Below are 27,581 nucleotides of genomic sequence, written 5' to 3' on the forward strand. Positions count from 1 at the left end.
TTACTAGGACCGAACTAACAAATGTATTTCATCCAATATCCAACTTTATATAAATTAAATCCCATCATTATATGTGATTTATTTGTCATTTTTAAACATACTACACAATTTTGGTAAATTAACGTAATTTGGCAAATCTTTCGGTATGAAGTTGGGTTATTACTGCCACCCGCAGGCATGGAGGACGTGGCGCATTGTACCTTATTATACAGTACAAATCACTATATTTTTATATATTGTATATAGTACAAAATACTAGTTTTGTAACAAAATTTCATTGCTTGAAATTATAAAATACAAAGCGTGGTTTTTAAAGTACTTACATTTTTTCTTTTAGGTGTTTTTCTGAGGTTCCTTATAATGATTATACTTTTACTTATAGTAGGCTATATAACTTTAAGGTTGAGGTTCTTATGCATGACTAAATCATTTCCTTTTCTCTGGATTGTTTTTTCCCCAAAAAAATTATTAACGATTTTATGTCACTTCTAGCTCCTGATGTGATAATGGATTTTTTTTCTTACATTATATACTGTGTAATGTATATAATTACATGTTCCTTTGCACCTCTCTTTACTCATTTATCTAGGGTTAACATCGTTTGTTAGTCCTACAACCAGTTTCAACTAAACCCTTAAAAAAAGTAAATAATAGGTGGATAAAAAGATCTTAATCTGTCAGGAAAGTGGTTCTGGTACCAACAAAGTATCTTGTTTCCAGGAACATGTTACCTCGAACCACAATCAGTAGCTTTTCATATAAATAAATCATACTGACATTGATAGAACATAATTTTTTTTTTATTTTGTTTAAGTTTGTTCAGGGTTTTGCTGATTTTCTGAAAGACAATCAATAAAATTGGCAGAAATAAACATTTTGTTCTGTTAGTTCTGTCAAATCACATTAGGAAAAATGTAACATCCTAATCTTTTACACATTAAGCTGTATATACCATTGATCCTTGTTGATAAATAAGTTAAGAATTGAGGTGCTTCTGTTTAAAGCAGTGCAATCCTTTAATTAAACAAACTGTGTGATTCACTAAATAAACTACTTAAGCAGAAGCTTAAATCTTTGAATATTAAAACATATTTACAACCTGACATGCAATCTTCCATCTGAAGAAAAAAAAGAAATGTTTTTAACCATACACAGTCTAAATAAAACAGTTTGTCCACATATCCCATTGCAATTCCACATACGGTTCACTGACCAAATACATATATTTGTGGAACTGCTCAAAAATGTAAATTGCAATACATGTTTACTGCATTTTGTTCGCTTTATTTAAGAAAACACTGTGAAAAATGAAAAGAAAACATCAGTATGTATACGTCTACCTGCTTTGATTGACACAATGTGTAATGGTTATAACTGGGGGTTTGTCTTTTCTGAAATATTCAGAATATCTTTTAAAAAAATATTAACAAAATGACATTTCAAAGTTTTCCATGGATCAACCACACCATGCAGTTATTTTTATTTCATTGTTCACCAACGTCATTGCGGCTTGAGAAGATACAGTGGCTCAGAAATGACATGGCCACATGACGTTATTTTGCCTTACACTCTAAAAAATTGGTGCTAAATAGCACTAAAAGCTGATAATCATAGGGGAACAATTTTTAGTGCTATATTGCACCTACAGTATAAAGAACCATACGGGGGTGATATAGCTCCACAGGTGGTTCTACATAGCACAATATGGTTCCCCTATGATTACAAGCCAGTGAATCACTTTTAGTGCTATTTAGCACTGTTTGTTTTAAGAGTGTACAGGGGATTCATTTTAGCACCTATTTGCAAAGAGAAAGCTGGGTAACCAGATTGCACTGTTCAATGTGGCAAATTCACATTTAAGACCAAACTGTGAAAAGACCATCAAACATCACAGCATTTTAAACCTATATTACAGGTAGATATCTGTGATGAAGGCATTAAATATAATCAAAAGCAACCTAAATTCTATTTATGAACTATGTACATACTATATAAATCTTAATCTTGATCTTAAGTAAAGGACTTCTTTATATTTCTTCCTTTTTGGTTCTGTATAATGTTGTGCAGACTTTTTACTTTACCAAATACCTAACATCTATGTCCAGTTATCAATGAGGTATAAATAGACAGCACTTTTTAAGATCCACCATGATATCCCTTCTGATCAACTTACAACTTCAAAAGCTTGGCAAAATAACCTTCATAATAATCCATCACTGTCATAAATCTGGCAAAATCTGTCATATAACCTTTCCAAAACGTTCATCATTACATTTCATCATCTTTAAACTTAATACTTGAAATCATGCTACTTTATATATACTCTAACTGGCTTGAAATGTTTGTTTAGAAATGTGAAATTGGAAAAATGGCTCTGATCTCAATTACCCTACAAGAAACAGGCGTATCAAAACTTTGGTTTCTACACTTAAAAAAGGTTCAAAGAGTAAACATTGAAATTATGCATGCACAAATTGTCTTTTTCGGGCCGAGAATCTTTCCCTTAAAGTACTTTCTGGTGTGCCGTCTGATGGCAGTTCTATCTGTGTAAACGGGTCAGTCCACAGTCTTGTGAGGATGTTTGGTGTAGGGGGGCGTTGTCGTCGGTGTTCATAGGCTCCTGAGAGTTGCCGTTCGTGGGGCCGCAGCAAGGAGTGAGTTTGCGGAGGTATTCTGCATGGACAGGTTTATGGCACTGTAAAACCCGGATGGCTTCATCAATCTTGAACCATTTTCTTTTCCGACCTTGAAAAAAACATGTGTTTAATGTTGTATGTTATATTACACATTAAAAGCATCTTACAAGCATTATATTTTATAGCAAGTTTAATGAGACTACATTGCGATTTTGTGAGATGACAGTCAATAGTAATGGCACTTTCCATGAACAGGGTATAAATATTTTATTTGTTCCTTGTAAAAAATTCTCAGGAAAGATAATTTACTTTCAGAAAAAGTTAATCATCTACATTAAAGGGATAGTTCACCCAATAATGAAAATGATGTCATCATTTACTTACCCTCTTGTTGTTCTACATCTGTATGAGTTTTCAAATTCTGTTATAGAGATATTTTGATATACAATGGTAAGCACACAGTTGACGGTATCCATAACTTCTACAGTATTTGTTTTTCCTACTATGGTAGTCAATGGGTACCGTCAACTGTATGCTTACCATTATATATTAAAATATCTTATTTTGTGTTCAACTTAATAAAGAAACTCATACAGGTTTAGAACAACATAATGCCAAATAAATGAAAGAAAAAAAATCACATTTTCGGTGAACTATCCTTTTAAGGAGGTGTAATTAAATTCTATATGTGTAGGGGCCAGCTGGTTTGGGCCCAAAAGATGTATTTAAAATGACCTACTTTTTTATTATAGATTAACTTTAGCCTTAATAATAGTTCAAATATCATTTAATACATAAAAAATGTAGCAACGTAAACATATACTGACATACAGAAAAAAATCTAAAGCTTGAAAAACACAAAAAATTAATAGGACCGGGCCACCCAAGTGAAAACTATTTAACTGCATTACATTATATTTATGATGTCACAGTATGTGTGTGTTTAATACTCTTTAAAACGTTTTTTGGATGCTTCATGTACCTTTGACGTCCTGCCATTAAATACACTAGCAGCTCGGTTTAAAACTGTGTAGCATTTATTTAAATACCGTACAAAAGGTCAACTTCGTAGTGAACTTGTTAGATGTTCGGCTGCGCACCGTCTGGCAGGCGAACATTCCTCTTTATTAATAGTCCTCAAAACTGTCTCTCACGAAATGAATGCATTTAAATATGTTGTTTAATATGTTAAATATGCTGGAGGGTGAAAGGTCAAAGTCTAGAGTCAGACTGTCAACCTCTCTGCATTCTGCTCAGCTCCATGTCAAGTATACACACAGCTTGCTCTCTATATATTGAGGTTAGGATGCCCTATTTGGCAACTGAAACTATGGTACAAGCAAAGAGAGAGCGAGAGACACAGAGGCCAGACATAGGGGAGTGTAGTGACGTTAACTGGAAAACAACTGTGCCCCTGCTAACAGACACGCCTCCCTGCGAACAAACCTACGTCTATTTATACGTCTGCTAGGAGTGAAGGGTTACTAGGTTTTTTCTTACCACACCATCTACAAATAGTGCAAGTTTTAAATGGCAATGTCTATTTGCAAATGTTATTTTCATGGCTCCTTTAAATCAACAAAAATCCAGCAAACAGAAGATTTCTGCTGATCCACACGCCACGCTCAACATCTGTAATAGCCTTTTAAAAATAGTTACACTATTTACCTGTTAGCAGACTAAGCTTTCGGTACGCAAATAAATCCCTGATGTTGAATCATCTGGTTAAATTACAGGTGATCGTTTATGCACTAGAAATATGCATTTGTTAAGAATATTGTACAGAGTTTGGAATAACTTTGAAGTAAATATAAAGTGTTTATATTAGTGCGAGCTACAAAATATAAAGCGAGTTATATTTAGGCATTTTGCACATGTCAGTATACCAGCGGCCTCAAAACGCCAGCCTGCGGGACATTTGCAACCCAGCCCCCCCTCTACACATCTACAGTATAACATATATATAACATTCAGCCCGCAGAAAGATTTTTATTTACTTAGTTTTAACTTTCATGTTTGTTTAAATATTGATTGAAACTTTTAAGAGGCTGTTCACATATCATGTCTAAAACAGCATGTTAAATGCAGGTCAAACTGCTTCTTCCTTCTTTCCAAAACACTCACAGAGCCAATTCTAAACGTCTGGGGCCCTGAGCAAATTTGTGAGGGGGCCCTGTCAGTATGTTCCTAAAAAAAACCATTCACTGTCTCTACTTAAATTTTGTTAAAATGTTAACTAAAAACACATTATATTGTGTATATGTATTATAGGTAGAGTCATCTGCATGCAGAGCTGCATAGACTGATTGACAACTAAAATTAAAGATCACTTTGTTATGCTTTCAAATGTGCCGCAAGAGTCAATGATGTCACTTGCCAATTGGTCTGTACAGCACCACATGAGCAAAGAGGCCCCCCTAGTGGTTCGGGGCCCTACGCAGTTTGCATACACTGCGTATAGGGAGGATTGGCTCTGGCACTGGGTTTCGCTCCCGTGGCATTTTCCATTGCTAAGCAACTATGAAATTTAAGTTTGAAGTCCCCATGAACTGGCAGTTGCGATAGACTTTCTGTGTTGTGACGTATTTCCGAGTGAATGGAATATCACATGAGGAAATCAGCAGGAGTGGCTTGCGTTTTCCACTGTAAATTGATTGGAAATAGAAAAGTAGACGTTTTATTCAGAAATGGAACTTGCAGAAGACAGTTGGAGATGGGGGTTAACTGATGCTCCCACCTAAGCTGGTTACATCTAGCTGACATAATCAGAAAATGATTGCCACAAAAGGGCAGAGGTACATTTTCAGATTCTGATTGAAATTTATGAGGGCAAGTTTTTTTTTTATATAATGACTTACATGGGTGTCCAAAGTCGGTCCTGGAGGGTTTACCTTAAACTTGCCTCAAAGTATCTAGTCTGCCTAGTAAGACATTACTAGAGCTGTTTCTCAATATGCGTTCAATAATCTTGCGTCCTTGTGTTCTCGCTTTACGTCATCATTAACCGTCGAAGTTCAATTCCAATTCTTAAGAACACAAGTACAGAGGACGCATGAAAATACCCGGATGTGTTCTTGATATCGAGGATGCATCGAGTGCAGACTTGCGCGCTGAAATCTGGTCAGGTGACCAACAGGAAGATCGCACACATCTCAATTCTCACAAGTGCGTTCTGTTTTCTCGCAACCTTCTAAGTTCGTTCTTCCAAGGTCGCCTACCAATCTCCACGATTGCGTTCTTGAAACAGCCAGTGATAAGCTGGATCAGGTGTGTTCGATTAGGGTTGGAATAAACCTCTGCAGAGACACCGGCCCTCCAGGAGCAGGATTGGACACGCCTGACTTACGGGGATGATTTTTTATTAAAAACATTGCAATATTCCATTAAAAAATATACAAGTCAGTTTTGATTTCACACGAACTTTAAGACTCTAGCTGTACACAACCATTAAAAGTTTGGAAATACTTGAATTGTTTACCATGATCTTAAAAATCTTTTCAATTAAAGATGTATGTATAAATGTTTGAAATTACTTTTGTAGACAAAAATATAGTTGGACCAAACATATGCATTTGTTCCATTAGAAAACAAAAATGTATTATATATTTTTGAATTTGATGACTTATAACGAATATTGAAGAAAGGCAGCCAATAAGAGGGCAGAATAGATTAAATATTCCTAAAATTGCATCTCAGGGTGAGACCTCAAGAAGCTTCTTAATTAAATGCCATGAGTGTGATTTTACAAAGGGTGACTACACTTCAGATGATAAAATATAACAGATTTTTGATTTATGTTGGATGCTTATAATTCCTATACACTGTAAAAAATCCAATTAATGAAATGTTGGAAGGGCAAAAATATATAAGTTGAACCAATTTTCTTGTTTGGGCTTAGTTGAGTAGACATATTATTTTAAGTCTAGATAAATCTGTGTTTAAAACATTAAGTGAATGGTTATTTCCAAATTCAGTCAACATTCAGAATGGCTATGTTGACTGAACTAATTAAGACAAATCTGGTCAATATGTGGACTTATGACAGCTATGTTTCCTGACAACAAAATGCTCATAATATTACTGTTATTTGGTAACAAAATGTAATTTTAAGAGTTGTTCAGGCGTGAATGTATGTGCTTTAAGTTTAAATATGCGGTCGGTTAATATAGATAGCGTCTATTTAAAAATGTGCTCGGACACTTTCGGACGGAGAGGAGCTCCAGATGAGCTCCAGAAAATCACAGACACTTAAGCGCTCACACCCCGCCCAGCGCAGCCTCGCCTCGGCAAGCCCATCAGAAACCGACTGCTGGCTCTGATATCTCTGTGGCGTTTAAACATGCGATTTAATTCATTTTTATTTCTTATACTTAATAATAAAAGGTTTACCGGTATGTTTTAAATCATGTTTTAGGATTGCACTTAAATGATATCGCTGTTGAATGATATTTCATATCTTTCACATTTGTTATAACTGGGCTGCGTACTGCCTGCGATTTTGAACTTCAGAGCTGAAGGTGCGAGTGGAGAAATAGTCCCAATATCATAACAATCTTAAAACTTCTAAATATACCCGTGTGTGTACCCGTGTGCGTGCGTGTGTGCGCGCGCGCGTGCTCGCGCGTGTACATGTATGTATGTATGTATGTATGCGCGTGCGTCTGTGTATTTTGAATTTAAAATGTTTTAACTCGGAAGGATCTGGATCACAGGTCATTTCATCTGAGATCAATCCGCACGCAACAGCTGGAATCACTTACTGATTCACACAAGGAAGGACACAAGTCAGCCATTTCCTCAAGTTCACGTCAGGTAAGTGTTTGTAATTAAATGTTAATTTTAGAATATATTAATTGGCAAAGACGCAAATACTCGACGTTTTTGTGATTATATTTTTGTAAAGATACATTAGAAGTGTGTTATGTTATGTGACCGAAGTAAAGTGGAGCTATTTTAGTTAAGATAAAAAGCCTGGATAACGTTATAGGGTTGGTTTACCGGACAGAGTTTAGAACTCGGTCTTTATTATAATTGGGACATTTTTACAAACAAACCTTATATAATACAATACTGGCGTGCATTTTGAGATAAAACAATAGCACTCATATGTTAAGAGATGTCAGTAAGTTATTTTAGTCAGTGAAAAGCCCTGTCCGAGAAAACCGCCCAATAGTGTTTAATTATGTGTGATGGCTGAGGGAAATTTGGCCTAACATTAACGTTATTTAGGGAATAAAGTCTTTCACCGTCAAACTTTATTATATTAAACATGTTATTTATGTATGTGTGTGTGTGTTTATATTCCTCTGTTTATCAAACCAGATCGGAGATGATGTGAGAGGCAGACCCGAGACATAGCGAGACAGTCTCCGCTTGGACTGGCTGAGGAAAGTCTCCTAAATGGCCCTGGAGATGTTCTGACTTTGGAGTGTTTTTGGACTGTTTTATGCCCTCTATTTAAAGAAGACTTAATTCTGTATGTTCAGTCTGTATGATAAGTGAATAAGTGAATAAAAAGCTTTTGTTTTTATGTGACTGAAGTTAATTATTTTGTTTACAACACCAGCATAAATTATTTGATAAATAATTTAAAAATGTTATTAAAAAAATCCCAAATAATAAATATTAATTGAAGTAACACATAAAACATTGAGTGAATACTTAAATTTTAATTGACAGAGTCTTTGCTGTAAGTTTTTAAAGATTCAACTGATTAAAACATTTTAGTTGAATGAACTATAAAGCTAATTGAGCCAACATACTTTTTTATATTTGAGCCAAATTTGGGCCAACTAAAAAACATCAATCCAGGTAACACTTTGGAGACAGAAATTGAGTGAACGTAAAATTTCTGTGGAACTAGTTACTAAAAAATTATTCATTGAGCTAACAATTTATTTTTTACAGTGTAGTTACAATTGTGTTATTCCATAGTATTGATGAGTTTCCTACTATTATGTAATGTGGCAAAATATAACTAAGAATAATAAGTAAACGATTACAACAATTGACCGGTACAGTGCATCTGCATCATGAGAATGTGTAAACATTATATTAGCATTCAAATGTTCATTACTGCATGCTTTAAAATCTGCAATCGCGTTTCCTGGGAAGCAAACCCATGACCTCTGTATTGCTAATAGCATGCTCTACCAATTAAGCTACATGAACTACATACTGTAAATGCAGAACTGATTGCTATTATTTACATCAATACAGAAATCTGACACTTGTCAGCAACTCACCAATATTAACTGAGTCTTCCCAGTCTTCCAGCGTCTCTGTAACCGTAAGCACATACACATATGTCCGATGCTTGCTGTCCCGGTTCTGCTTTACAGAATGACAAAGATCATATTATCACGAGGTTGCACAAACTCAACATGTGCGAGGCTTTAAAATGTGCACCGAGAAGGTGTTAGGATAAGATTTATGAGTGTTTATGAAATAAAGTCTTGTTTATTAAGGTCTCAAGTGTATGCGATCCATCAGTACCACGTGCAAGAGGGGCTCGAAAGTAACATCTTACTTTATATAAAGGCAGTGTGGCAGTCTTACCTCAAATATTCCCAGCAGCCTGCCAAGGTTGCCCTTCACACCAGCCTGTTTGAGTAGAAATAGACATGGAAAAAATGGTGAAACTCGCTACAACATTTGCATTTCTCCCCATTTTATTTATTTTTATTTAGGGTTTTTGCAGTATGTCCAGCTGTGTAAGGGCCAGAAATATTACTGAATAAACGGTATGATGAACAAACAAACAAACAAAAAACCTCATGACTGAACCACTGAGTAAATGTTTTTCATTATTTATTCATACAAAATATACATTTCTTATTGTTCAAGAGAAATTAAAAAGTTTAAGCCACAGACACAGTAGGTCACATGGTCATCCATCAGGTCATGTCCAAATATATAAAGAGGGATTAAGATGCATTATTGTGTAGCTTATGACTCTTACAGTGAATGTATTTGGCATGATGACATAAGCTTCTGGATGATTCTTACTGTATTATCAGTAGCTTAACAGGAAGAGTTTTGTAACCGCACAAGCCAGTGCTGATACACAGGCCAACACATTATACCAAACACATTGATCCCTGAGCTGCATGTTTCCATAACACAGGAGATTCCCAACATAACCCTCACAAGGGAACATCAGGTCTTTATCCAGACACTGCAAAATGACCCAACTAGCCCGAGTTCACCCGATTTAGGGACAAACGTGCAACTCTGTGACCACACGCAGTTCAGGTTGACAAGGACATTCATAAATGGATCTGACAAACAGCAGGAGGCAATTTTAGGGGATATGAATGGGTCATTTAAACTGCCCTAAGTGGGTTTCTGTCATCCCCATGTGTCCTTTTTGACATGGTCACAAAAGTGTTTTGCACATTTCAGAGAAACCAGTCAACTAGTGCTGTAATGGTACCGAAATTTTAGTAGTCAAATGTAATTGCAAAGAGAGACAAACAGACGGATGGACAGAAAGACAGATGGTTGGTAGACAGACAGATGTAGACAAACAGAGGGTTGGTAGACAGACAAAGGGTTGGTAGACAGACAAAGGGTTGGTAGACAGACAGAGTGTTGGTAGACAGACAGACAGACAGACAGGCAGGCAGGCAGGCAGACAGACGGTTGATAGACAGACAGACAGACGTAGGTAGAAAAATAGATAGACAGACAGACGGTAGGTGGACAAAGAGATGTATAGACAAACAGACAGACAGATTGTTGGTAGACAGACAGACAGACAGACAGTTGGTAGACAGACAGACAGACGGTTGGTAGACAGACAGACAGACGGTTGGTAGACAGACAGACGTAGACAGACGTAGTTAGACAGACATACAGACAGATGGTAGACAGACAGACAGATCGACCGACAGAGGGTTGGTAGACAGACAGACAGACGTAGGTAGATAGAAAGACAGACCGAAAGACAGACAGTAGGTAGACAGACAAAGTGTTGGTAGACAGACGTGGACATACATACAGACAGACATAGACAGACAGACGGTTGGTAGACAGGCAGGCAGGCAGGCAGACAGTTGGTAGACAGACAGACATAGGTAGGTAGATAGATAGACAGACAGAACGACAGACAGTAAATAGACAGACAGGGTTGGTAGACAGACAGACAGATGGTTGGTAGACAGGCAGGCAGGCAGACAAACAGACAGAGGGTTGGTAAACAGACAGACAGACAGACAGACGTAGGTAGATAGACAGAGAGACGGTAGGTAGATAGACAGACAGACAGACAAACGGACGGTAGACAGTAGGCATGGGCCGATTACCGGTTTCAAGGTATACCGAGGTTTAAAACAGTCAAGGTTTCAAAACCACTAAAATGTTCTGTGATACCGTCTCCAAGGTATGAGCTGTGCTTATACAAAATTCATTAAATCATGAAGTCATATGATTGATTTGATGTTTACATTTAATATACATTACGAAAATATTATATGTGTTGAAAGCATATTATAATTTAAAGGCTTTATTGTACCTGGCATTTGAAAATAACACATTTTAGTGTTGCAATGGCAAAACCGCAACACCGTGAAACCGTGGTATTTTTGCTAAAGGTTATCATACCGCCAGAATCTTATACCGGCCCATGCCTAGTAGACAGACAGATGTAGGTAGATAGACAGACAGACGGTAGGTAGAAAAACAAACAAACAAAAAGGGAGACAGATAGTTAGACAGACAGACAGACAGACAGGCAGGCAGTTAGACAGACAGACAGGCAGTTAGACAGACAGACAGACAGTTAGACAGTCAGACAGACAGACAAATACATAAACATACAGACAGATTGATAGATAGACAGACAAGCTGTAGGTAGACATACAGTTGGACAGACAGATTGATAGATAAATAAAAAGACAGACAGACATACTGTAGGTAGAAAGACAGACAAACAAATAGATAGGCAAACAGACAGACAGACGGTAAGTAGATAGACAGACAGACAGACAGATAGACAGATGTTAGGTAGATAGACAAAGAGACAAATAAATAAATAAATAGACAAAAAGACAAACAGACGGTAGAAAGACAAACAGACAGGTATAGGTACAGACAGACAGTTAGACATACAGATTGATAGATAAATTAATAGACAGACAGGCAGACAAACATACTATAGCTATACATACAGATAGACATATCATAGAGAGACAGTAGGTAGATAGGCAGACAAATGGTAGGCAAACAGATAGACAAAGAGACAGATAAAAAATATATAGACAGACAGGCGTATTTTAAGAGAAACAACCAGATGTAGGTTAAGAGACAGACGGAAGGCAGACAGACAGATTAATTCGACAGACAGACAGAGGAATCATGCAGAAACAGGATTTATTAGGTGATGATCATATGAAATCAAAATATTGAAGGCATCCTTTTAACAAGAGATTGGTTATAATAAACGACCAGCTTCACGAGACCTTTGGGACATCCTGCCCCTGGCAAAGTCCCTGAGAGTAGTAGCTCAGGTCCCACGAGTGCTGCCATAGCCAGCATGTCATAATTCACAGACAGGTTTATGGTTTTCTCTAGACAGGGTCTTCCTGACACTTTAATGGTTTGGGTTACACCTTTAAAAACCATGTAACAAGTTCCTCGACGTAAAAATAAAGTCATGTGCATGCAGGATAAAATGGATAGAGGAACAATAGGGCTATGGCTTGGCTGTACAGGTTTTTACGTTAGGCAGGAATTCATTCATGCTTAACTGAAATATAAAACCTCTGATATCAGGTTTGGGATTAATATAAAAAATAAAAAAACTCTACAAGCTTTTGAATCATTGTGTTTTATATATGGTAAAAATATTTAACCCTGAGGTAAGTGCAAATATTTCTGAGTTGCTGTACATGAATTTTTTGCTTAAACAAAATAGTAACTAATAAAAACAAACAACACATGCTGGTAACGTCATTCAAACCGGACAGCCGCAAGCTTCCAAAACACACCATGACTCCTGATTTTTAAATGTCCTTGATATGCTCACACCCATTGACAAATGACTATGTTTGCAACCTCTTCAATGACCTTTCAATGTCATGACACAGCCCCTCCTCGTAATGAACCACAAAACCACTACCTCAACAATGCATTTACGCCTCATTTAATGTTGATAGAAAACATGCTGATCAAGTTTTTTATTTGTATATTTTAGGAATATACACCTCCACTGTGAACACTCTTTATAGAGAAGATATGCAACTTACATCAACTTTTAAATTTTGTTGGAATAAGAAAAATAAGCTTTCATTAAAAATCAGATTCCCGACACCACACTGTCATTTTAAGATTCAACCTAAAGAGACTGTTTGACATTGCATATTGTGCACTGTTATACATGGTAGATTTTAAAAATAGCAGACAAAATATAGTATAAGGTATATTGCACAGTATGCATGGTGGATATCCGAAACGAAAAATTTCTGGTGACAAGATACGAGGGACAGCTGCAGGCCATAACTCTTGACCCAAACATGAGCTCTCTACAGTAGTAGATACAGTCCAGGTCTCATTTGGACCCTGGACCTAACAACTGCCAAGTCGCTTCCCATAAATCCAGAGTGGACCCCCACTACTCAACAGACCACCTAAAGTACTGATGATGCAACTCTAGACTCATCAAGTCTTTAATGGCCAAAATGACATCTTAGTGGTTAACACTGACACATCTGCTTATCCTTAAATATCAAGGAGCAGCTTCAATGAGACAGACCTCACCTCCTCATAGACCTCTCGAACTGCAGCTCCTCCCGGCTCCTCTTCTGGCTCCATTCCTCCTCCTGGAACGATCCACTGGTCTGGATGCCGACTGCTGCTAACAAGCAAGACCTGTTGCAGACATAGATAGCAGATAAGTCCGAAGTCCTCATCAACACTTTTCAATAACATCTTCATTACGTAACTGAGCCCAACCTGATACGGTTCACAGTACATTGATCTATTAAGCACCCTTCCACCTGCTGAACCTCTGCCACTCTTTCTATTCATTTCATCGACTAAAAATTATTTGTGGTTTTGCACATACACATGTACATTAGTTACAGCACTTTTTAACAATGTTACATTTGTTTCCATTTGATATTTAATTTCAATTTATGATTCAAGCAATTACAAAAACAAGATAATTGAGGTAAAACACTTATTGTGCAATTAAAATATAAATTGCATGCTGGTGGGCCGATGTGTTTGTAAGGCACTTTAAAGGCACCACTGTCATGATTCACGAGCAGCCTATTGCAATACTTATTTAATAAAAAGGTTAAATAAATGCATGTTTTCAAAGTCACTGAGCAATCGTGTTAAATAACCATAATTATGATTTTGCCCATAATGGAGCGGTCCTATGGAAAGTCATTATTTACATTTTACATAAATGGCAATGTATTGTCCCACTGTCCAGAGAAAAACACCACAAAAAATCTGTGCACATGTAACTGGATGCAAAATCATGATGGATGCAAAATCATCTCTAATTTTGCATCCATCACACTTCTGGACGGCGATTGAATATCTGTGGTATCACTTCTTATAAATAAACTACCAGTAACAGCTGTCCCGCCACAGCGGCAGATTGTGTATGCTGAGAGTCAAGCTCTTCTTTCGTGTATGAGGTGTGACAGCTATAACAGGTGCGACTGGACCAGGTGGCTCCGATAGATGGGGAACCTCACGTTTAGCACGTTGATTCTGAAAAAGCAAAGAGTTTAATCCCAGTATTGTTTCAGGCCGACAGGAGCTTTGGTTTAAATAAACTAAATTAAGCAGGATTACAATAAGAGTTAAACAAATATGTAGTAATGCTGGCCTGAAAGGTAACTAAGGAAATGGATAAATGACTGAATATCCATAGTAAACACACTCAAACTAATACTAATGAAATGATTACCATTAATCAGGTTTTCCAGTGGATCCAGTAAAACATGACTTGGAAAGAAAAGACAATGCCTTGTTTATGTAAACCATTCCTATTTATTTTTAGTGCTTGAGTGTACATACATACCATTTAATACATAATGAGGTCAATATTTGTGTGCGTGTCAGGCAAAAATCTCTTGTGGGTTGATAGCTATATACAAGCTATTTTCATTCATGTCTTTCAATTCACTCGTCCTTGGAAATGAGAAGCTAGTAAAACTAAAACAAACCAAGTCAACAATCAGTTCCAGGAATAGCTAGCAATCCTACTGAGAGAGTCGCCGTTCTAATGTGCTTTCTACAATCAGACCAACTGAAACTAGACTTTAATTTCACTATAAATTAATTTCATAAGCATGTACTCTAAACTTATTTTCAACCCAGTGTTGGGTCAAAAAGGGATAAACTCAACCCATTTTAAACCAAACGCTGGGCTGAAAATAACCCAGCATTTTTTAAGAGTGTATTTAATTTGAAATTTGAAATGGATTGACTAGTAGAAAATGATACTGAATTGCAATTTAAAGAAACTGAACACATGATGACAGAGGAATTTCATCAGTCCAACATAGGTTTGACAAAACAAACTGGTACATTCGGAGTTCGGACCACACTATAAAAAATGCTAGGTTATTTTGAACCCAGAATTGGGTCAAAAAGAGACAAACCCAACTCAATGGGTTAAATTAACAAAGAAAATGTTAACTCCAGCCAAATATCAAATCAAATATCAAAATTACCCCATGATTTACTCACCCGTCAAGTATACTTTTTTCTGCGTCCGGCTCGCGCATGAGAGTGTCCCCGCATATTTCAAAGTATACTTAACCGCGGCTACGCGCGGATGGCCGTATTCGATGCGTATGCAATACAAATTATTTCTTATTTAAATAATTACTCTACCAGGCCATCAGGGCAGCATGGATTTGCGACATTTCAGTACATTACAAAATTTAGGATAGATAAAGAAAAGTTATTTGTTCTAAACATTGTTTGTTCTAAACATTGTTTGCAATCCACCATTGCAAACAATGTTTAGAACAAACAAATGTTTGCAAAATGGTGTGTTTGCAAATGCTGACTGTTGCCTTTGTGTAATTGTCTGTAGTGGAGTGTCCCGTTTCATTTTACACATGCATGCGTGGTTGTATGCATACTGTCCGTCCGTCCGCGGAATCTCCTGATGACGGAAATGACATCAGGCGGACCGTGCATGTACGTGGACGGCCCTAGTATAACCTTTGACTTCAAGCAATCCAAGATACCCATGTCCATCATCTTTCAGACAAGCACATTTGGAGTTTGTGTTTTGCTCTTCAAAGTTTTATAATGGTAGAAAACAGAGATCAGGGAACAACTTTTGACTTTAAACCCCAAAAAGTGCATTCATCTTTCAAAGAGGTAATCCACACAGCTCCAATGGGTTAATAAAGGTCTACTGCAGGCAATTGATTCGATTTTGTAAGAAAAATATACAAATTTCAAACTTTAATAACTAGCATCCAGTAACGGCACCATCTTGGACTCGCGCAATTTATGTGAACGTTTTAGCGTAGTGAGCAGTGGTTGCCATAGGTACATTGCGCAGCGACTCTCTGAATCATGTCCAAGATGCCGTCATTACCTAAAGCTAGTTATTATAGTATATTAAGTTTAAAATATGGATATTTTCCCACAATATTGCATCGTTTACCCGCAAAAGACCTTTTTTACTGAAGCCATGTGGATTACTTTCGTGAAGGATAGATGCACTTTTTTAGGCTTCAAAGTCAGAAGTTGTTCCCTGACCTGCACTCAATAAAAATGGCTGGGTTATTTTTGACCAATAATGGGTAAATATTGGACAGAACACGTGCTGGGTTAAAAATTTACCCAATGCTGGGTTATTTTAACCCAACTGCTGGATTATTATACCCCATGGTTGCATAAAAACAACCCAACATAGGGTCATTTTTAACCCAGCACGGGGTAACTTTTAACCCAGCACGTGTTCTGTCCAATATTTACCCATTATGGGTCAAAAATAACCCAGCCATTTTTAGAGTGTGTGTTTCTCCCATTATAAGCCTGAAAAACTCAGGACATTTACTAAAATAACCCCAAATGTGTTCGTCTGAAAGATGATGGACATACGTATCTTGGATTGCTTTAGGGTGAGTACATCATGTGGTAATTTGGCCCAACACTGCAGCAATTTGGGTTAAAAGAACCCAGATACCGGTTGGGTTTGTCTCTGTTTAACCCAACACTGGAATAACCCAGCATATTCCAGAGGTAACTATGCATATTAGGGCTGCACAATATATCATCTAAGAATTAACATCGCATTGTGTGACAGCTCTGAAATACATTCCCAGCACATTAATCTTAAAAGTCTTTACTGTTGCAACTGTCTACTTACACAGTGTACTACAAGCATATTCTTTCTTTTAACTGACCTCATTTTATTCAGCAAATTAATGTGTTTGGTTTTTCACTATTTAATGAATGTTTACCATTACATCATATAATCATAGTACAAAGCAATCAGCTGACATACTGACCCATTTCAAAGCCCATCAGACACCCAAGAGTCTAAGGGTCAGGTGTGAGCCAATCGCCATAAATGCAAAAGAAAAGAATGGAAACCATTACAATTTGGCAAATCCCAGCCGAACCAAGTGGCTGTATTCCAGTAATGATTTGGCTTAGTGCTTTTCTATGGAGTCTATAAATCTATCTGTGATTGACATTATAAATATGCATTACAAATGAAACATAACCACAAGTTTTTTTTATAAGGACCTGTCCTGTGGCATTTGTACTAGCAATAATTTTCCTTAAAAGTGCACAGGCATAACAGCAGGTCAACATGATACTAAGCTACAAGGCCATTCACACATTCAACCAACATTTCACACAGAGTTTCAATGCTAGTCTATCACGGCTTCATCTAAAGCTTGGTTGCTGCATGGAGGAAGTGCTCATGGTCACGTACTACATGCAGCTTTAATTCATTCTGGTTTGTTTTAATAGTCATTCTTCAGATTCGGTCAACTGCGACACGTTTGCATTTTATCAGGATCGTTCTTGCTTTGACTGCTTTCACACTATTGTTATTGAAACCGACAGTCTGCTCATCCTGACAAACCAAATGGCTCCAAATAAAGTCACTGAGGAAAATCTGATTGACTTTCTATACCCAAGTGCTTATCTCTAACATAAATGATTGTAAACTATAAACTTTCCTAAACTCTACTTTCAGAGACGAAAATATAGCTCAGGCATTTTAAAATGCAAGAGCTGTCAGTGGGCGAAAGAATGATGGTGAACCAACCCAAACACATATGGCCACAAACACAAACATTTTTCAGAAGCGCTGAATCAGCAGTTTTGCTTCTGAATGTGAACTTAACTGCATTGTTGAGAGAAGCGTGCCCACATTGTTTGGACAGTCAACAAGCGTGTTTATGGAAGAAATTATCTTGAGTACTACTAATAGCAATATTATCCATCATTGGATGGCAGTAATCTCAGCCTGGCTGAAGTCTGATGCATGAAGCTGGGAATACACTGTGCAATTTCATCTAATCTTAAGCTGATTTTTAAGACGTGCAACTCTTTTTGTCATTTATTATTGAGTGTACAGGGGGAATGGAGAGGCGTTTAACCTCTCCAAACTGGCAATTGGATGGCCGGATGAATTGGTCGCTCCTATTAAGGGTTTCGCACAGATTAACTTAAACTCTGTGTTTTGCTCTCACTGCACCATCGCTTGCTCATCTTGTTTATTTTTTGGCACTGTCCTCCTTAGTTTGTTTATCACCACCTACACTGCTGTTATGCATTCAGGGATTTTTAAAGGTTAATTACTTCTCTTTCTTGGAAATCGTGTGGCAAAAACATATTACAGACACACTAAGCCATGAATCCCCACTACAGTATCATCTAGTGCTGTGAGCTCTCTTTTGTTCCAATGAACGAATATCGGTCAAATTTCAAATGGAAAGGCAAAATCCATTTGCAATTGTATTTACCATGTTGTATGAGTTATACGCCTGCCAAAATTCAAATAAAACTGCAATTCCCTTTGCATTTGCATTTCCAATGCTTTGCACAGAAACCTGTTTATCAATCCTGGGGGTGCATTATACTAAGAAAAGTTTTTCTTGTACGTTCGTGGAAAGGAAAATGCAAACGATTTCCATTTGAATTATTTCACAATTTTACAACCACAAAAAGAAAAATGCTATTTGTTTTTAAAAACACTTCCATATGATTGGTTAGCAGTAGCAGAGCGACATTATCTCATATTTCAATGGAAGCTTGCCGATTTCTGGCGACACAAGCAACAGTGACCATTGGTGATAGGAAGTGGTGCGTTTCCAGCGACGTGTCGAAGTTGAGGTTTTGAGCGACTTTCGAGAGCAACTAGCAGTGGGGTTAAAGTCATCCATCTCTCGTCATTTACTGCAGTGGACGGTACGACTCAATGAAAGAAACTGGCAACACACAACGAGAAAGACATTGGTGGTCTCAACGAGGTATTAGGCAGTCCATGGGCCATGGCCAATGAAAGTTCGTGGGCACTAGCATGTCTATAATGCTGGTGGTATCTGATCACCTTGCCAGACAATAAAATGTACGAAAACAGGTTTATAAATTTACTGAAAAAGGCATTATGAGCAATGTTTAGATAGCAGAATATTGTAGACTTGGAATTAATTAATTTTGATGCATGAAACAACAATTTGGATTTCCAATGCTTTGCACAGAAACCTGTTTATCAATCCTGGGGGTGCATTATACTAAGAGGTGTTTTTATTGTATGTTCGTGGAACCGAAAATGCAAACGATTTGCATTTGAATTATTTCACAATTTTACAACCACAAAAAGAAAAATGCTATTTGTTTTTAAAAAAAAAACCATATGACTGGTTGAATTCTACAGCATTTCTGAGAAACACAAAGACCCAAAACGTAGAGACATCCAACCCGATCTAATTGTAACTATTTACATGGTGGTGACAATTTAATATAGATTTGTATGATTATTAGAAAATACGAATTAATTTCACACCTAAACCTGTCACTGGGGTAAATGCAGATCAAATTTATTAAGGTTGCATCGATATACCGGCCGATGATGCTTGCTATGCTTCCCAATGAATTACAGCAAAATGCCACTACATCCAAAAGCCAGAGGGCGCTCTAGTGCAGAAACTCAATATGCACCGCAGAAGAATAATCATACACACACAGCTCCAGGAAATGGCTTAAAGATATATTTATATTGCTGTTCTTCAAACCTTTTTAAGTATTTTCATGATCATAAAGAATATGTATAATAATTATGTTAGACGAGTGTTGCTTTTTCAAATGCATGTTTTAAACGACTCAAACTCAGAATAGTTATCGTCCAGGTATTATTAGAGTATATCGGCATTTATTGTCGCATCCCTAAAATGTATTAATAAGCCACCTCGTAAAATGGTTATGAATTGCTCCGGGATTGTGTTGGGATATCAATTTCAAAAGAAATGGAGTCCTTAATAATAAAACAAAGATCTGCACACGAGGAGCTCCCAATTTACATGATTTTATTAAGTGACGTTTCGGGTCTTTTCGGCACTTCCTTGGACTAGATATCAACTTCATACATTTTTGCCGGACAAAACGAACTGTGATTGGCTGCAGATGCCTCGTGTGCCCTGTTCAGACCCCCAGCGACTAGCAGTAGCAGAAAGACATTATCTCATATTTCAATGGAAGCTTGCCGACTTCAGGCAACACAAGAAACAGTGACCATTGGTGAAAGGAAGTGGTGCGTTTCCAGCGACGTGACAAAGTTCAGGGTTTTGAGCAACTTTCGAGAGCAACTACCAATGAAAGTAAAGCAGTGGGGTTCATGTCATCCATCTCTCATCATACTAAAACATGTTTATAACTTTACTGAAAAAGGCATTATGAGCAATGTTTATGTATCAAAATATTGTAGACTTGGGATTGTTTAATTTTGATGCATAAAACATCCATTTATCAAAAACCCCAAACATCCTATCGACACACTAAAAAAATTCACAGCAACACCCTAACAACCACCCACCACACATAAGCATTTGGCTTAATTTAGCAAATGCCACCACTCTTTTTTTTAGATAATTAAAAAATCTGGTTGTTGTAATGATGTGGGTGCTGTGTTATATGACAAACTTACAAATAACAGTTGTAGGAGTTGTAGGACTACACTTTTCGAGGACACGGTTATGTTGCTGCTTGTACTTGGTCCGCTGTCACCACGACAGGAATGTGTTGACGTCCTCTGTTCCGATTTCGAATGAACTCTTAACGCTATCAGGGGTGAAAATAAACACCAGAAAGAGCCGTGCTCCTTAACTAAAAGGACTAATGAGGGCAACAAAGTATCCGATTAAATCAATGAGCAAGAAACAGCAAAAAACTGAGCAAAAGTAATCTGTTAGGGAACAGTAAGTGCTGCCGTTCTGGTTCTATAAATTGCTGTTGATAGGTCACTTGGAGATTTAGCACATACTGTAACTTACCCTCAGCCCCCCTCCTCCATCCGCAATCACATGAAGGAGACCTGGAGACCGAGTCCTTTTTGCTATGTGTAAAATTTAAGGTCCGAGGCTTCCAGGCCAAAGGCAAAATATGTAAGATTTTAGCATTAAATATCCAAAAATCACTAGCACATTGTTACATATTATGCTCATGTGTACTTACATTTTCCCAAATGTTTTCAACAAAGTTTGAATTCAGAGCATTCACAAGTTTGCCCCTGTTCACAGGGTCGCTAGTCAATGGTGTCATGTCCAGGTTATCCTCAGTTTTTACTTTTGCTGGCATAGAAACCAAAGGTGTGTTTGTATTGCACGAGCGATTCAAAAGCAGTACTGTTGTGTCGCTTTCGTGATACTTTGATCAGGGCTCCCACACCTTAGTTAACTTCAAAATCAAGGATCTTTCAAGGACTTTCCAGGCGCAATACCCTCAAATTCAAGGACTAAATGTGGGGACACATTTCAGGTGAGAGCAAGGTTACATTGTGTTACCTTTTAAGATACATTGTTAAAGTTCCCTTTCGAGGGAACTCGCGCAGCGTCACTGCAGTGACACTTTGGGGACGCCTTCAGGGGTAAGTGCGTCTGAATGTGTATATATCAAGTTCAACCAATGGTGAGGCTTAACAACAAAGACAGGGTGATGCGGGAGCCAGGAAGTATATCGCTATCTGAAATATTGCCAAAGACGGCATTATGCTGAGTTTACACCAAACGCGTTTTGGGCGTCAAAATCGCGTCTACCGCGCGTGGTTTGCCGCTTGAACAATTTGGATGCATTCGCACGTATAGAGCGGAGTAGACGCGCGAAAAAGCAAGCATTCGACGCCAAAGTTCAAATTTTTCAACTCGGGCGTCAGCCGCAAATTCGCGTGATCCGCAAAATGCACAAAAGCACCATTCGCGCGTACCGCACACAACGCTCAATTCGCGCCTTTCACGCGAGCTTCACGCGCGAATGAGGCGAAAACGCGTCTTCCGCTCCGCGCCGCCGGACCTCCTGACGCGCGTCAACGCGTCTTCACATTGACTTAACATTGAAATCACTCGCGTTTCACACCCTTACCGCGGTTGGTGTAAATGCAGCATTACAGGGATGCAGGAAGTATGGCAGGGGAGACACAGCGTCTCGTTCCCTTCTCAGGGAACAACAGTTACATACGTAACCCGAAACGTTTTCATGTGTCAAATACAACTAAGCAAAAAAGCATTTTGGTACGAATCAACATTCGCATACAGAAGATATAAGCATTTAAAGCGAACTGTTTAACATGTGCGCTTAAAAAGTCAAGAACTTTTATGATATTATCCTACACTACACAGGGAATAATATGGATTGTTTTCCAGAAAACTTCTTGCATAAAATAGATTCAAGCACTTTCAATGACCTGTATCTATGTATGTATATTTTCAAAAACTTCCCAGGGCCTTGAATTTTTTCTCCAGATTCACAAACTTTCAAGGATTTAAAGGACCCGTGGGAACCCTGTTTGATGTCATACGGCAATCAATCTCTGCAGTGCCGTATGTTGTATTTGTAGCATCTAGCATGCCGATTTGTTGTTCCTTCTATTAGGCCACATTCTGGGCTTACATTATAATGTAACGTTTATAAAGCTATTTCATTACATCATCCATAAACATGATTTGTGAGTGCTGTTTGGCCGATTCCTATCCACGCTGAAGGAGAAGACTACAGCTCCCATCATTCCAAGCTCTTTCACAGCATCATCAAGCTACACCGTTGTTGTGGTTTAGCAACCTCTAGCAGCGAAAATTGCATAGTGTGTACAATAATATATCTATGAGGGAGAGAATGAAAGAAGGAAAAAGTTATAAAGACCTGGGCTTATTTGACTTAATGCAAAAAACAAGCAAACACTACATATTTTACCTAATCCTTCAGCATCTGCACAGCAACACTCTAATAACCATCCACAATACCTATGAACCATGCCTTTGTTTAGCACGGGCACTACTCTTGTTAGGCATGTGTGTTTAGCACACCACCCACATCAGGTCAAGCACTTGTCTCAAAACTCAACAACACCTCAACTGTGCGTCACAAGTTTCACAATCTGCAGTATTTTTAGTACTTTCGAGGAGGTCACAAAATACTATGTGTGGTCAATGTCATCCTAACACTCTATCCCTGCGTCCGAAACCAAGTACTGTGACACTACGTACTGAATTAGATGATGTACCTACTCACAAACTGTTCAAACTGTACATTCTACATAGTATGAATACGAGTAGTGTGAATGAAGTTTGGACGTACTACATCCGCATCACGTGATACACATCATCATAAAAACAGGTGACCCATTAACTTGGATGCTGCTAAACAAACACATTTTAACCACAAGAAACACATGGTCACCGGAAAATAAGTCATCAAGTGTCCCAATGCATAGTGAGTGAGTCTGTGTACAGTACAAAATATACTCATGCACAACCTATAGACGGTTTCATTGGACGCACGTGGGTTGACGCGGTTAAGCGTCTGGTCGGAACTTTACTTCCGGTTTTTGTTTGTTTAATGGTCTGACTAGTGTCTTAAATGAGCTCCGGAACAAATACCTCATCAAAAATAACAAATGTTTTGATTTCCTAAAGACAGGGGGAGATGGCGCTCATGGATCACCTCCATGTGAAAAGAGGTTGGTTTGTAGTTAACACTGTATACATTATAGTACACATTTTACATAGCAACGTTAGCTCAGTGTCGTTTTTTATATGCTTTGGCTATGAAATATGAAATAAAGTGATCTACTTGTTTATTTTGCTTGTTATCAGAAATAAACTACTCTAAAAAGGACTACTCTTGTTGTTATTGATTCATAGAGGAGTTAACCAGAAGTTACGTGTGTTCCACAAAAGCCGTTTGTTCACGTTGTTACTGATGAAACCGTAAATGGGGAGCTAGGAACTGATTAACTCTTTCCTCGCCATTGACAAGTTATCTCGTCATTCCGCAATACCGCTATTATCCACCAGGTGGCTTATAAAACCCGGAAGTATCGCCCTAGGGCAAACAGCTGTATGTCTGTGTAAGTTTTGAGGATCGCTCTGCATCTGATCTCTATCAAAAGTCCTTCACAAAAAAATTCTCTCAAAATTTGGTGTTTTTGGAGAAACCTACCCATATTTGAGAGATGATAAAAAGAGAACTGACGAAGGTGGGATGAAACGTTTTTTTTTTTTTTTGAAAGCAGAGGGTCCGTTCTTTCATTTAATATATTGTAATTTTATATATTTAAAGAAGAGCATTTTCTGGCAGACATTAAACTTTTGTAAAAATCTTGAAAAATGCTGGCTGGGAGTTTAGACACATGGAAAGTGTCCAGCGTATGCAATGCACACTTAAACATCTTGCCAGAAAATTCTAGCCTACTGTTTTTCTAATACTGTGGCTAATATCCGATAGCTTAGGCCGCTGACTTGTTGCCTTCCTGCCTTAACTTCAAATGGCATAAACGCAGCTCCAGGAAACAAATTCGGACAGCCTTCATAGTATATAAACAGAGATATAAACAGAAATATAAACAGAGAGCGCCTTTGTGATAACTTATCTCATATTTGAAAACTGCAATACTACTTTCTTGCTACAAATGCAATCAAAAGCTGTAAAAGTGAAAATATAACCTCATTTACACTAAATTTGTGCTCCAGACGTTTTCTTGGCAGCCATTTTATTCTTTAGAACTCGACGAATCACAATCCCCGCGTACATGCACTCATTGAATTGTGGGACAAGATGATGAAGGTTTCTCAGGAGAGAGGAAGTAAAGCAAACATTGGATTCGGACGTGCCTTGATGCCTCCGAAGTAGGGATGCTTAACGATTAATCGCGATTGATCTATAACAGAATAAAGGTTTTTGTTTACATCATATATGTGTTAACTGTGTATAATAATTATGTATATATAAATATGCACATATGCATGTATAATTTTAACAAAAAAAAATTTATATATTAAGTATTTATATTTATATATAATATAAATTATACAAAAATATACGAATGTATATACACATGTAAACATTTCTTAAATATATACATTCATGTGTGTGCATTTATCTATACAAAGTTATTATACACAGTTCACACAAATATATGATGTAAACAAAAACTTTTATTCGGCTATAGATTAATCGTGATTAATCATTAAGCATCCCTACTCCGAAGGCAGCATTTTAGAGCTTAGAAGAACCTATGATTTTATATATACTACTCACCTCGTCTATAGTATATAGTATGGAAGAAGGCACTTTCGAACGCAGTGTTTGAATAGTTGCAATAGGAAAGACAACTTTTTCTGGATGCCTAAATGAGTCATTTAGCTGCGCAAACCCAAATAGCTTTTACCTATATTCTCTTTAAGGTGCAAAGAGTACAAAATGTAGTTTAAATGATGTTAAGGTTAAGCAAAGCAGGTAGCATCCCTATGAAGAACTTGCATGCCACCGGCTTCTGGTATAGTGTGAACAACTCTGTGCCAAGTGTATGTATTAAAAAGGACCCATTTATATCAAACCAATGATTTAAGGGGTGTGGGCCATCATGTGTGTACAAGCCTTGTATTTCTTGGAATGTAACTACGATCAACAGTTATGCAATGATGAATTTATTCACTGTACTCCTGATTTAGATGATAAAGCGGTAATATGCACGATAGCCTGACTTTTATTTTGATCTAACCCTATATAAAAAAAGGATAGTTCACTAAAAAAAAAAAACAACGGTGTCATTATTTACATTTACACACCCCCATATTGTTCCAAACCTGTATGGGTTTCTATATTCTGTCATTCTGCTATTTCAAATTATCTTAAAAATACTGTCAACGTATCCCTACATCAATAATCAAACTATATTCTTTGGTATTTAACAGAATTTTCATTTTGGGGTGAACTAGGCTTTCCCCTTAACTTTTTGAACCGCAAAAGATGAAAAGGTATGCATGCGTTGTGCGCATGTCAAACTCCTCCTTACCAATCATCAAATGTTATTAAATACTAAATTCAGCACTTCTACAACTATACATATTGAATGCATTTTCACGTCCCATTAATAAATCGGAGATGGGTAAATCAAAACAGTTGGACCTAAATGCATGTGACATAAGTGGTAAATAAGGTACAGTTAAGAAATCTGTTGACAACCTTACAGTGTCCCATCACATACAGACTACGAAACTGTACATCATATAAATATACTGTAAAGGTGAATGAGTAACTGTGAGAGATATGATCTGAGGAAACACAAAGCATAAAGTCAGAGCGTAGTTAGCTGTTGTTGACAGCTGTGATCAGTCATGACCCAAGTTAAGATCTGACAGTACATTGTTTTCAATGTTTCAGATTGAAATCCCAATAGTAACCAGACAGATAAGATAGGAACCTCTGATCTCATTCATCATGACATTTATATCTCCTCACATCAGTCATCTATGAAACGTCTTATATTTCTAGCTATGAGTCATGAATGAATTTTTCGGTTAAACTTCATTGGATAAACACCTTTACAGTTTACAACGATTTTATCATCGGAAGTAACATGACAATGTTGTATTTAGTATAGTTAGTTGTGTTGAAACGCACAATGGTTTCACTTTAATATCTGAGGGATAGAAGTGGCGGGCCGCGGCAGATGTTATCCGCTAACACACATGGGCAGTTTTGTGAGCCTTACCTCGTCCTCGCGCTCGTTCTTGAAACAAAGACACGCTGCCCGTTTTTTGAACCCCTCTCCGTCATAAGTCCTGGTCTGATTGGGCTTAAATTTCATCATGAGGGTTTTTTCTCCGTACGAAACAAGAATACAAGTGTTCACGGTTGCCTAGTTTTTGGTTGGCACGCGCAACGCAACTGCCTTTCAGTCCGAACGCTGAAAGTCGTCCCGGATCGTCCCGACTGATCATACAGTTTGTATTTATAAAAACCTCATGTTGAAGACATAATTCCTCTGTTGGCAGTAGAGATCTTGAGTTGGGCTTTCTGTGTGTTCACCATAGTGGCTGCTGGGTAGAGTCCTGTGCTGCGGCTGTGTAGCTCTGCGCAGTCGCCTTAAATCAGCTGCAATAGGATCAGCGTTACAAACCAAAGATACCATCAACAGATAGGCGTTTCCCTTCTGAAAATATGAATGAGACGTGCAAGCTCCCCGACTCTCGTGTAACGCTAAGAGTGAGTTGAATTCAACATTAATAAACTGTTTTATGTCGCGGTGATACAAAGTCACATTTGAGACCAAACTACGGCAGCGTTTTACCTTGTGTGGCGCTGTGATGGCGCCATCTGCCGGCGGTGACAAATAAATGCAACGATTCACCTCACATAAGTCAATTTAAATACTTTTAAACTAGTGCTTTAATGAAATTTCGATATTTTGGAATAAGGATAAAGATTACACTTTTCAAGGCATTT

At 37.6% G+C, this 27,581-nt stretch overlaps 1 protein-coding gene across 1 annotated transcript; it reads right to left on the reverse strand.

The window, feature by feature from the left end:
• Positions 1-2,152: 2,152 nt before the first annotated feature.
• Positions 2,153-27,397, reverse strand: nudt4a (nudix (nucleoside diphosphate linked moiety X)-type motif 4a). The gene is given in 6 exon segments (XM_065283376.2): positions 2,153-2,745; positions 8,882-8,969; positions 9,195-9,239; positions 13,395-13,505; positions 26,848-26,955; positions 26,957-27,397. Coding segments are annotated over 6 exon segments (678 nt in total). The 5' UTR covers positions 27,077-27,397; the 3' UTR covers positions 2,153-2,539.
• Positions 27,398-27,581: the final 184 nt, after the last annotated feature.

This window comes from Paramisgurnus dabryanus, chromosome 9 (assembly GCF_030506205.2).
Source record: "Paramisgurnus dabryanus chromosome 9, PD_genome_1.1, whole genome shotgun sequence".
Lineage (NCBI taxonomy): Eukaryota > Metazoa > Chordata > Actinopteri > Cypriniformes > Cobitidae > Paramisgurnus > Paramisgurnus dabryanus.